Source organism: Scyliorhinus canicula, chromosome 5 (assembly GCF_902713615.1).
Source record: "Scyliorhinus canicula chromosome 5, sScyCan1.1, whole genome shotgun sequence".
NCBI classification, from domain to species: domain Eukaryota; kingdom Metazoa; phylum Chordata; class Chondrichthyes; order Carcharhiniformes; family Scyliorhinidae; genus Scyliorhinus; species Scyliorhinus canicula.
Genome location: NC_052150.1, coordinates 80,669,296 through 80,682,169, shown reverse-complemented (window position 1 = coordinate 80,682,169; position 12,874 = coordinate 80,669,296). Strand labels below are relative to the sequence as shown.

General features: G+C 47.8%; 1 protein-coding gene across 1 annotated transcript in view; it reads right to left on the bottom strand.

Moving 5' to 3' along the window:
• Positions 1 to 7,431, bottom strand: part of chn2 (chimerin 2) — a 388,173-nt gene extending 380,742 nt beyond the window's left edge. Inside the window, exon 1 of the mRNA XM_038797279.1 lies at positions 6,745 to 7,431. Within this exon, the coding sequence (XP_038653207.1) occupies positions 6,745 to 6,790 (46 nt within the window). The 5' untranslated portion in view covers positions 6,791 to 7,431. The remainder of the gene's footprint in view (positions 1 to 6,744) is intronic.
• Positions 7,432 to 12,874: the final 5,443 nt, after the last annotated feature.

Genomic DNA, 12,874 nt, shown 5'->3' with positions numbered 1-12,874 from the left:
TTATACATCAAACAATAACACAATAAACATATTTTTAAATTCCTGCCAACAATTATAACTCTCCCCCCCCCCACCACAATACACAACCAACCCCTCCCCCCACTGCCTAACATCCAACAACCAAATTCTTGTACTGCAATATAAACGGTCACCATCTACGATAGAACCCATCAATCGCTTCCCTCATCGTGAACCGTGAACTTGGCCTTCTCAAGGTGCAAGAACTCCATCAAGCCACCCAGCCATGCTAGGAGAAGTTGCCTGTCTCCAGCTTAACTGAATCCGCTGCCAAGCCAACAATAAGGCAACGGTCCAAGCATCCACCATCATTCCAGCCTTCAATTCAGTTGGTCTGACACCCCAAATATCGCTACTAATGGGCAAGGCTCCAAATCCACATTTGAAATTGATGACGCGGTGTTCGAAAAAGATCCCCAAAATCCCACCAATTTGGGGCAGGACTAGAACATCTGCGCGTGATTTGCAGGCCCTCTCGACCGCCATTCGCACCCAAACTCAACCCCTTCAAAAATACCGACTCATTCTGGCCTTGGTGAGATGTGCCCTGAACACCACCTTGAGCTGTATCACACTTAGCATCACGCAGGATGACTTGGCATTCAACCTACAAAGAGATTCACACCACACTTCCTCCTCCTCCAAAATGGGACCCAGCTCCTCCTCCCACCCAGCCTTCATCTCCTCCACTGAAACCTGCTCTTCCCTCATACATAGCTGACCATATAACCTGGACGTACCACCCTCCTCCGACCCCCCCCCCCCCCCCCCCACCCACCCACCCCCCCCCCCCCCTCCCCCGACCCCCCCCACCCCACAGGAAATAACCTGTCCCGGCAAGGTGGATGGCGGCACCCCCGGGAACATCGAAAAAGCTCGCCAGCCACACACCTGAAAGTACCTAAACTTATCCACCCTGCCAAGGCCTGCTTTCTCTCTCAGCTTCTCCCAGTCAGCAAACCAACCCTCCAAAATTAGGTAATTTACCCTCTCCTGTCCCTTACCTTTCTACCCCCAGAAAGTGACATCAAGTTTCCCCAGTTGGAACAAATGATTCCTGCAGATAGGGGACCACCTTGACACCTCCCCCAGCTTAAAATGCTGGCGGAACTTCCTACCTTTCACAAAGCCCATCTGATCCTCCCCCATAATCTCTGGGAGACACAGCTCCAAACTTACACTAACACCTTGGAGAGAAGTTTTGCATCTACATAAAGCAGAGTGAGCAGCCAGTACAGCCCACACACTGTGGGGTTCTTGTCCTTCTATAGGAGGAGGGAAATGGAAGCCGCCCCAAGATCTCCGGAATGGAACCCCGTGCCAATAAATCATTAAAACATCCCCAACACCACTGGGGCCAACTGATCCACAAACTTCTGATAGAATTCAACCTACACCTTCCCAGCTTGCATCTTCTCCAAAGCCACGTGCACCTCCTCCAAACAGTCCACGCCCCCTGATCTACCGGGGGAAACTCCAACCCTTCTAAAAGCTCTAACATCCCCTGCTCACTCTCTGATGGCACTGACTTACCAAGCCCCTCATAGAAGGATCTTTTCTTGGGCAGACACCAATCCACCCCCTTCCCCCCCCCCCCCCCCCCCCGGCTCCCGCGCCGGCCAAATATCTCTAATACCTTCTTGCCGCCTTAACTGATGGGCAAGAAGGCAGCTATCTCCCCACATTCGTACACCGCCCCCTTTATCCACCGCAGCTGACACACCGTCCGGCCCGTGGACAACAGGTCAAACTGCATCCGCAGCTTCTCCCTGCATGCCCAAAGCTCTGGCGTGGGATCACTTGCATACTCCCTATCCACAACTAGAATCTCATACACCAACTCCTGACACTCCTGCCTAGCCTCCCTATCCAGGTGAGCCTTGTACGAAATGACCTCACCGCTGATCACCGCCTTTAATGCCTCTCATAACGTAGAACGGGAGACCGTCCCATTCTTATCCCATGCCACATAATCCCTTATGGCCCTGGAAATCTTAGCACAAAATCCAAGGTCAACCAACAGACCCACATCCAACCCCCAAACCCCATGCTTTACCCGACCCACCTCCAGCTTCAAATCCACCCAATGTGGCGCATAGACCAAAATAACCACTGCCAAATGTACTGCACTTTTTACCAAAGGGAGCAACATCTTACCCACAACAAAGATGTCAGTCCTTGAGTATACCTTGTGCACTGGTGAACAAAAAGGAAAACTTCTTATCCCCCGGGTTTACAAACCCCCACGGAGCCATCCTTCCTGTCTCATCCATAAATGTCGCCAATACCATCGCCATCCCCAAGAGAGACAGTGACATTGGCCTGGAGCGATCTAACTTTGGATCCAAAAACACAGTTAAAATCCCCTCCTAAAATCAGTTGGTGCACATGCAACTCCAGAATGGCAGTCAACTTATCATCCCAATTCAGGGCGTACACGTTTACTAACACCACTGCCTTCCCTTCCAGTATACCTGTAACCATCACATAATGACCCCCCTGATAAGTTGCCTTAAAACAAACCCACTTGCTAACCAAAATTGCCACTCCACTTGCTCCACTATCAAACCCCGAATGAAAAACCTGGTTCATCAAAGCCTTCTGCAACCTGATCTGGTCCGGCACCCGCAGGTGTCTCCCCGACAGGAACACCACATTGGCCCCCAAACCTTCAAATAGGAAAAAGCTTTGCCCTCTTCACCCCTTCCCTCCACAAGCCGTGCATGTTCCAGGTGGTCAACACATTTGGGGGTCTCTCATACACATGCACTCCCACCCCCCCTCAAATCAGCCATCAACACCATGACTTAATGTTCCTGGATCTCAAGCTCACCCAAGATAGGGGTGAGGCTGGTGGCTAAGGTGGAACAAAGAAAAATCCCTGGACACTTATCACTCCCCTCCTCAAACATCCCCCCTCCCCCCAACCAGGCCCACAGATGACTGCCAAGGCAACAACGTCCCCATCCCATGAACAACCAGCTCGGCCCATTGCAGCCCACCCAAATAGGCCTAACAGACTACAGCCTCTCCCCACCCCCCACTCCCATTCGCTAACCTCTCTCCTCATTGCTAGCAGAGTGGCCCCCAGCCAAGGCCCTACTCCAACTGCCCTTCAAAATCAACGACCACCCCCAAATGTTCTGGCCCTTACTCCTCACCAACAAGCCCAAACCCCACCATCATCCAAACCTCTTCCCCCTCCAGAACAATCCCATATATTTTTTTCTTATAAATTTAGAGTACCAATTATTTTTTTTCCATTTAAGGGGGAATTTAGCATGGCTAATTCACCAGTCATGCACATCTTTGGGTTGTGGGCTTGAGACCCACACAGACACGGGAGAATGAGCCCTATATTTTTATGAAAGGCCGTGCGCCCCCTCCCCCCACCAACAAAGCCAAAACACACAAGTCCCAAAAGCACAAAGGCATAGTACAGTATACAAACATCCCCCCTTCATACACAGAGTCCTAGACAAGCCTCCTCATAGCGGCCCCAACTTCTTCTCTCTGACAAAGGCCTTGGCTTGCTCCTGCATATCAAAAGAGTGATCTTTCAAGTCCCTGGCGACCCACAAGCTCGCCGGGTACACCACCCCAAATCGCATGCCCTTGATGTTTCACCCTGTTGAAGGCTGCATGCCTCTTCGTCAGCTCAGTCCCAGTGTCTTAATATATCCTCACTGTGCCCATCCCAGTCGATATTCCAAATCCTCTTCGCCCACTCCTAGACCTTCTTCTTCCATTGGAAATTATAAAATCAGGTGGTTTATTTGGCCCTGGCTTTTGCCTGATTGCCCGGTAGGCTCCGTCCAATTCCGGATGGGGAAACACATCTCCCCCCACCAACTGAAAAAACATCCCCAAAAAGTACTGGGTCAGCTTAGAGGCCTCAAAATCCTCTAACAGCCCCCCAAACCTGAGGTTAAACCACCTTCTCCTGTCCTCCAGATTGTCCACCTTCAGACTCAGACGTTTGTTGTTATCCACCACCAACAGTAACTCCACCTGCAAAAAGGCATGCCGATCGACATGCTGCAAAAGGGCCTCCTCCACCCCATTCACCATCTCACCCTGCGCTTTGGCCACGTTCAAAGTCTTCACCAACTGCACCTGAATTGGGCCCTAAGCTTCCTCAATAGTGGGTTTACAGGATTATTTAATCTCCTTGCCCTTCCACTCGAACTGCCAATCCATTTGCTTGCCAAACCTTTCCAGCTCCTAGCCATCACTACCGCCGACATGTCTAAAGTAATGGGCGCAGCAGCTATCTTCCCTCGGCTGGCTATCCCCCTGAGCTTTCTTCAAGGTGAGCTTCTTTGTCGACATTTTTCATACGACTCTGTTGCGGAACAATTCCTAAATCTACAACGGGCATTTGGACATCAAAACCCCCAACCCCCCGAAACGCCGAGTAAAGGGATCAAAAACAAAGACCCAGCCAGGAGCCACTTTTCGTACGTCTTGCTCCTACATAATGTCACCTGAAGTCCAACTTTTTTAAATATATAAATGGGAGCAACAGTACAGTTCCTTTCAATGTGCCAAAATACACTCCCAACTGAGTCACTGTGATGTCAGACTGCAAAGTAAAGTTTTGCAATCTGTTTATTTATTATTAAAAGGTCACAGTTGGAAGAAAGGGTTTCCCCCCCCCCCCCCCACCCCACCCCACCCCCCACCCCCCACAAAGCTTAGTGTCAAGCTTTCAATGTCCTGCTTCTAGAAATAGCAGTATAATTGCATTTTCTTAATGCAAAAAAAAACTGCACTGTAGACACAGTTCAGATTTTAGTACAAACATCTTGTGAACCTGACTGCAGAGTGTAGATGTTTTTAAGGCATGCATGAGCATATACAAATTACTTGGTCAACATAAAAGAAACTCCATGCTATGTTTCTTTATATTTTTAGAATGAATCCTAAATATAGGGTAGCAGCAGCGACACACACTTAACACATCAAGTTGCCAATTCATGCTGTGTTACCATGGCAAGACGCCAGACTTTTACTTCCTAAAAGCTACAAAAGCAGGTAAGCTTCAGAAATGCTCAATACGTGAGTGAGTCAAGAAGGTTTCACAATCTCACAAAATTATTTCCTGAGAAACATATAAACGTTTCTCCAAAATTTGCAAGATCAGATTGAGACATTTTTCTTTTTTCAAACAAGAAGGTAATATTTTATACAGCTAATCATTCTTGGGCGACAATTTACTCGTGCCCATTAATAGAAATAGAGCAGCATTAGAGCATAAGTATGAAAAAAAGTGCATTGCAATTGTGAAGGGTTTTAAAGCCATATTAATGCCATTAGTAAATTCCCACTGTGAAGTTATTTCCTATTATAGAATGTTATTCAATATTATGTGTGGATACAACTGGACTATGCCACTTACATTACTTTCAAATAAAACAGGACAATTCTGTCACATCTATTTAAAACAGGAATAGCTCTATAAATGACACCACTACCATTAATCGTCATTATTTTCTGATAAATCTCTTTAAGAATGAGTAGATAGTGATTCACCTCAGTCAAATTTCACCATCTTAATTAAAATCAGCTCAACTACTCTCTGCTTCAACTATTTTTGCACATTTTAAAAATTCAGCAGCCTCAAATATCCAAAAGATTTTTATTGTCTTGCAATTTATTATTATAACAGTTTCAACAGTTTTTTTGTAACATTTCCAACTCCTAATAAATTTTCAAAATTTCCATTTTATTTGCACACCATTTCTCAGATGTGAAATGGAGACCAAGCATCTTAAGTGGTACTTAGCATTTATCAGCAAAGGAAAGGAAATGAAATGAATGAAAATCGCTTATTGTCACGAGTAGGCTTCAATGAAGTTACTGTGAAAAGTCCCTAGTCGCCACATTCCGGCGCCTGTTCGGGAAGGCTGTTACGGGAATCGAACCATGCTCCTGGCCTGCTTGGTCTGCTTTCAAAGCCAGCGATTTAGCCCTGTGCTAAACAGCCCCAGAAGAACCTCAATCTTCATAAGCTATTAATTTATCCATACCTAGATGTAATTTCAATCACATTGCATTGATAAATCAATTAAAAATGTGACTATTACTCAAGTAACACTTTGCTTTAAGAAAGCAAAATATTTCGAATCTTTTAAAATATGTCTCAATTGTCAGAACATTTTTCTTAAAGGGTCTAATGCTATAGAAATTAGTTGTAATTGTAATGGGCCCATTATTAAATACAAATCTGGTTACGCATTTGATATTCACTTGATTGTAGTGTGAGAGATTTAAATGAAGAATGGCATCTGCGTACACACCGGAATGATCCTTGAAATAATCATTTCTCGTTGCTGCACTATTAAATACATATAAATAAAATTGCTACGAGTCATAATTGTAGCTACAGTAAGGGTAGTTATATTTTATTGAAAGGGAGATTAGACATAAGAATGCAGCAATTTATCAGTGACTTTTAAAATATATGATCCAAACAAAGTAAACTAGGTCAAAAAGCTGATATTGCTCAAGATTTCTCTCAAATGACAGATATTTTTCATTATAGCTGAAGAACATTCCAGGCAATTGCATGTTGCCATGGATTAGATCTTTAAACAAAAATGTCAGACAACACGCTCACCTAGCAGCACAGCCAATGCGTTTCTAAAGCATTCAATTTGCACGTCAGCTGCTTGAACATGCTTTTCATATCTTAACCTGTCGTTTTGCTCTCCGCTCCCTTACCTGACGAAACCGACGAGCCAGATAAACTCGAGTTACTTGATGCCATCCTGGATGTCCTCTTTAATTTTCATAGAATTTAATGCTGACAGGTCGGCAGCCAGATTCTGCGTGTTGTGGCGGTATTACCCATTTCAAACCACTTCCTGAACTGTCAAATGCGAAGTGCGTTGCCTGGACGCGTTTTTCTTCAAACTCCCCCTCTTGGGGCAGACCCTCCTGTGCAAGTCGTGGACGGACGCTGCGATACAACGTCTCCAGCCGGGAAGAGAGGCTGCGCTAGATACAACGTTTCCAACTCGATGCTCGGTATCGGAAAGCAGGGAGTGCTGTGATCACCGTGTCAGAGCTGTTCGCCTGTTTAAACGCTGATTAAAAACTGTGACAAGGCGCTTCATACCCAGCACAGACTATGAGAACCACTCTAGCAAAGAAAAAGGACGGGGGGGGGAGGCGCACAGCAAAGGGAGCCGAGCCACTTCTCACAGATATAAGGAGGGTTTTTTTTAATGCGAACGTTGCAACAGATCGCTACGCCATTTCCAACACAATTGCACAGTATTGTGGCCACACGTTACCATGTGCAAAAGGCAAAGCAGAGAAACATTGTCGCCTGCCCGACCGGAGGCTGCAGACGGCGGAGTCGGCTGGACATTCTGCCCGCCCGCCGTGCCTCCTGGGACATGTAGTACCCCTGGTCCTGGCGGTTGATTGGCGGCTGAGGGAGGGAGCGCAGCGGCGGACTACAACTCCCGTCACTGCCCACCATCCCCCAGCTCAGCTCTTGCAGCTGCTCGGAGCTGATTGGAGCTATTTTCTTTCCTCGAGTTTATTTGTTGTACGTGCAGTAAATCCCTGCAAAGTCATTTCTTAAATGCCTCATGCCTTTCCTGATATCATCCGCGTGCACTTCAGCCAATGTTCGGCGTGACTCCTTCAACATGTAAAAAATATATATCAATTTAACCCATCTCCGCTTCTGAGACGGTGGGTTTGTCCCTCATTCCGCAACGGTAAGGCATCTTTGGCAAGGAAACGCAACATCATATTTTTATTTAGATCAAACCAAATTAAAAATCAACATGCAGAACGTTTGTTTAGTCAATGCGGTCTGCGCACAATGTTAAGTCAATAAACTTAAGCAATCTATGGCAATAGAGATTCCAGTGTACACAAAACTAATTCTGAAGTTCAAAGAAAGTACTGGTTGAGGTATCAGATTCCCAAGACTGCTACAGAAATTTGACTTGGTTCGAACTTTCATAGCCAGAATTATCAACTTGGAATGAAATAGATCTTGTTTACTTCCACTCCTTAAACAACTGGAGTGACTAACTGGGCAGGCAGAATGCAAAGTTTTGAATTCATGCTTGGTGAACAGCAGTTGCTGACAGGATGAACAGCAAGCAAATCGCACAAGTACATACATTAATTGGAATCGTTATGATCATAACATGGGACACTCAGCAAATGGTATTGTAATAGTTGGCAGTGGCCGTGCCCCTTTACATTATGGAATCATGGTGGGCACTCGCACTGAATATGTAAACACTTGTTGAGATAGTGCACTTGGGGGGCTGCAATGTCACATTTCATCGTTTCCTCATATGATGAGCATCTACTTTCAGTGTGATGAAAGAACCTATGCAAGGCAGCTTGCTTCATGCCATCCACCATGATTATCTAGATATCCAAGTCCAATGATATTCCATGCCCATTCATAATCAATCAGTCTACTTCCCAATTGTTCATCTAAATGTTTAGTACTTATCACTAACCATGAATAATTTATTGGTTGTATCATCTGAATATCTAGAATAGATGGCTGGCCAACTGTGTATCATCCCAATTAGTTCATGAGACTAAGGTGGGTATTTTCACTGAATTCACTATCCTGAGAAGGACAAGTGCAGATCGCAAATCCAAACCAGATGTTGGGGGAAATCTTGTTATGCTTCTGCAAAGCAACAGGTTATGGTTAAAGTCACTGAGAGACACGAAAGAGAAAATGGGACATCTTGAGCAGACCCTCCTGGCAGACCACATATGCTGGTCACATTCCCTGATGGACCAGTTTGGTGAGAAGGCAGACTGAATGATCGCAATTAGAAATGCCAAACCTCTCTCAATATGGGCATCTAAGACCTCCAAATCAACTGTGTTTACTTTCTCTTAAGAAACAGGCATTGCTAGGGTGGCACAATGGTGAAGTGGTCTTCACTGTTGCCTCACGGTGCCAAGGACCAGGGTTCGATCCCGGCTCCGAGTCTCTGTCCTTGTGGAGTTTGCACATTCTCCCCGTGTCTGCGTTGGTCTCACCCCCACAACCCAAAAAGCATGTGCAGGGAAGGTGAATTGGCCACGCCAAATTGCCCCTTAATTGGAAAAAATAATTGGATGCTTTAAATTTATTTTAAAAAAAGAAACAGGCATTGCCGACGTCCAGTGGTGGCCACAGAGTAAGCTATCACATATTTGGGGGCTCCCCCTTAAGGCAGTATTTTTGTGGTCTTTTCCCCCATCCGAAAGGTGAGGTTTTTGATGGCAAGAGGTGCAGGAGTGCATGTAATAATAATAATAATCACTTATTGTCACAAGTAGGCTTCAATGAAGTTACTGCAAAAAGCCCCTAGTCGCCACATTCCGGCGTCTGTTCGGGGAGGCTGGTATGGGAATTGAACCCATGCTGCTGGCATTGTTCTGCATTACAAGCCAGCTGTTTAGCCCACTGTGCTAAACCAGCCCTTGTAGAAGGTATGGCTGGTGGATGGATCCACAAACTAGGAGTGAGACAAGAACAAAAGAGCTGCTGGAACAGGAATGTATCCGTGGTGCACCACAGGATAAGATGACGAAGAGCAAAGGGCTTGTTCTGCCTGCCCAGTGGTCAACGGAGCAGATAGTGGAGCTCCTGAATGCAAAACAGTGGCTGGAGGCCTAGGCTAGGCGATCCAGAAAGTGGAGAAGGCAGTGGGGAGGACGAGGAGCAACTGCCCTCATTGGAGACCGAGGTAGGAGCGATGTGGGAGACCCTGAAGAGGCTGAAGGAGAAGGTGGAGGATCTAAAGAATCGCTCCAGACGGCAAAATCTGAGGATTGTGGAGATGCCCAAAAGCATCAAGGGTGCGGAGGCCGTCAGGTATGTCGTCAAAATGATGGAGCAGTTGAATGGGAGAGGGCCTTTGATCAGCCCCTGGAGATTGACCGAGCGCACAGGGCGCTGATCAGGAGGCCGCAAGTGGGCGAGCCGCCAAGGGTGATGGTGATGATGCGGTTACACCTCTTTCTGGATATGGAGAAGATCCTTTGGTGGGCAAGGCAGACAAGGAAATGCATCTGTGAAGGGAACAAGCTGCAGATGTATCAGGACTTGGGTGCAGAACTGGCAAAGAGGAGGGCCATGTTTAGCCGGATCAAGGCTGCCCTCTTCAAGAAGAGGGTGAGTTCAGGATCTATACCTAGTTCCCTCTGTGTGACTTTTCAGAAGCGTGAGTACTATTTTGGCATGTCAGATGAGGCGATGGAGTTCGTGAGGGACAATGGACCAGCAGAAGAGGGAGGACATTGAATTTTGCAGGAGTTTGTGTGAGTGTTCTGTTGTCTGTTCTCTGAAAATGTTTTTCCTTGGAAGTGTTTCTTTTGTTTTAATGGTGGCGTTTTTGGAGGGCAGGCCTTTCATGTGGGAACATCAAGGGTGAGTGCACCCTTTAATTTCATTTTTAATTTCACCTTTTGCTGCTTTTTGGGGGAGTGTGGATGGGGGAGGGGAAATTGGGGGGGTTTAGGGAGGTTGGATGCTTTGTGTGGGGGCCACTATGCTAGCTGGGTGGGCTAGTTAATGTGAGCAGTGGGGGATTGTCAGGAATTAGGCGCAAGGGAGAGGGATGGGGTTGCTGCCAAGGGTATGGTTGATGTGGCGCAGTTGGAAAAGAATCAATAGACTGGGGGCAGATGCCTTTCAAGGTGGTAGGAGGGAGCTTTTGGTATTTGGGTATCCAGGTGGTGTGGAAGTGGGAGCAGCTACACAAGTTGAATTTGGCTCAGTAAGTGGAGCAGATGAAGGGGGTCTTTAGAAGATGGGATATGCTCCCATTGTCACTGGCAGAGAGGGTGCAGACAGAAAAGATGATGGTTCCCCCGAGGTTTTTGTTCGTATTTCAGTGCCTGCCTATTTTTAATCCCAAAGTCTTTCTTTAAGAGGTGATTTCTGGATTTGTGGGCGGGTAAAACCCCACTGGTAATGAAGGTGCTGCTGGAGCGGGGTCGAGGAGAGTGGGGGCTGGCCCTACCGAATTTCACAAACTACTTCTGGACGGCAAACATAGCACTGGTCAGGAAGTGGGTAGTGGAGGGAGGTGTCGGTGTGGGAGCGCGAGGAGGTGCCTCTGCTGTTCTCGCCGGCTTGATACTCCACAAGTCCGGTGGTAATGGCAGCCTTGAGGGTGTGGGGACAGTGATTGAAGCACATGGGAGTGGGTGTCGGTATGGACACCTATATGTGGCAACCACCGGTTGGCACCGGGGGGGGGGGGGGGGGGGGGGGGGGGGGGGGGGGGGGGGGGGGGGGGGGGCGGTTCGGAGGTGGCAACAAGCAGAGATCGAGTGGTTTGGGGACCTATTTATTGACGACTGCTTTCCGTGCTTGAAGGACTTGGAGGAGGAGTTTGAGCTGTCCGGGGGTATGGGTTCCGCTACCTGCAGGTGAGGGACTTTGTGCGGAGGCAGGTCTCGACCTTTCTGCACCTACCGCCCACAGGGGTTGCAGGACAAGGTAGTGTCAAAAACGGAAGTGGGGGAGGGGAAGGCCTCAGAAATTTATAAAGATCTCATGGAATGGGAGGGAACCCCGATGGGGGAGGCAAAGCGAAAATTGGAGGAAGAGTTGAGCAAGAAAAAAAAGGTGGGATTGTGGGAGGATGCTCTGAATGGAGTTAATGCATCCTTGTCGTGTGCCAGGCTTATCCTGATACAATTCAAGATGGTCCACAAGGTGTGTGGGAGGGCCCCCAAATTATGTCCACATGATTTGGGCATGTCCGAAGCTTGGGGATTCTGGCAAGGATTTGCTGATGTCATATCCACGGTATTGAAGGTACGGGTGGCCCCATGTCCAGAGGTGGCGATTTTTGATGTGTCGGAAGACCCAGGAGTTCAGGGGCTGAGAGACGCTGATGTGTTGGCCTTTGCCTCCCTGGTAGCCCGGAGACGGATCTTATTGGCATGGAGGGACTCGGAACATCCAAAACTGAGGTACAGGTCAGTGACTTGCACCTGTTGATCATGGAGGCAGGTGGGGGGGGAGGGGGGGGGGGGTGGTGTTGCATTTTAACATGGTTATTGCACCGAGTTTGGACCGGTCGAGCCCAAGGTCGGTGAAGGTGTCGGCAGTGGTGAAGGAATTGAAGGGGTTTATGGAGCATATGGGGAGGAGGTGGACCTGGAGAGGTTTGGGAGGCGCAGGGCAAAGGAATTCTCATATTTCTCCCATGTACGCCGGGTGTACTCCCGAATTAACTTTTTCGTGCTGAATAAGGCGTTGCTGGCGGGAGTGCCGATTCGGAGTATTCAGCGAGTGCAGTCTCGAACCACGTGTCGCATTGGTTGGATTTGCGAGGGGGGGAAGCGCCTGCTGTGGAGGCTAGATGTGTGGTTGTTGGCGGATGAGGAGGGGTGCGAGCGGGTAAGGGTTGCCATCTGGGGGTATATGGAGCTAAATCTTGGGGGAGAGGTCACGGCTGCCACGCTGTGGGAGGCACTCGAGGCGGTGGTCAGGGAGGAGTTTATCTCAATTTGGGCACATAGGGAGAAGGCGGAACTGGCAAAGGTGGCAAGGCTGATAGATGGGATCCTGAATGTGCATAGAAGGCATTCAAAAACCATGGAGTCAGGGCTGTTGAAGGGGAGGCAGAGGCTCCAGATGGAGTTTGGATTAGTGTTGTGGGGAGGAGGGCTGTGTGTGTTAATGGTGACTATGGGTGATTCCCGATTCCTTTTTGTCATTTGCTTATGTGAACATGTGGGCTAATGTTTGGGGTTTGGTGGGAGGATGGGATCGTTGTTATTGATATGGGGATTGACATATTTGATACTGATTATTGTTTATTGTTGTTGGGTGTAAATTTGGGAGAAAATG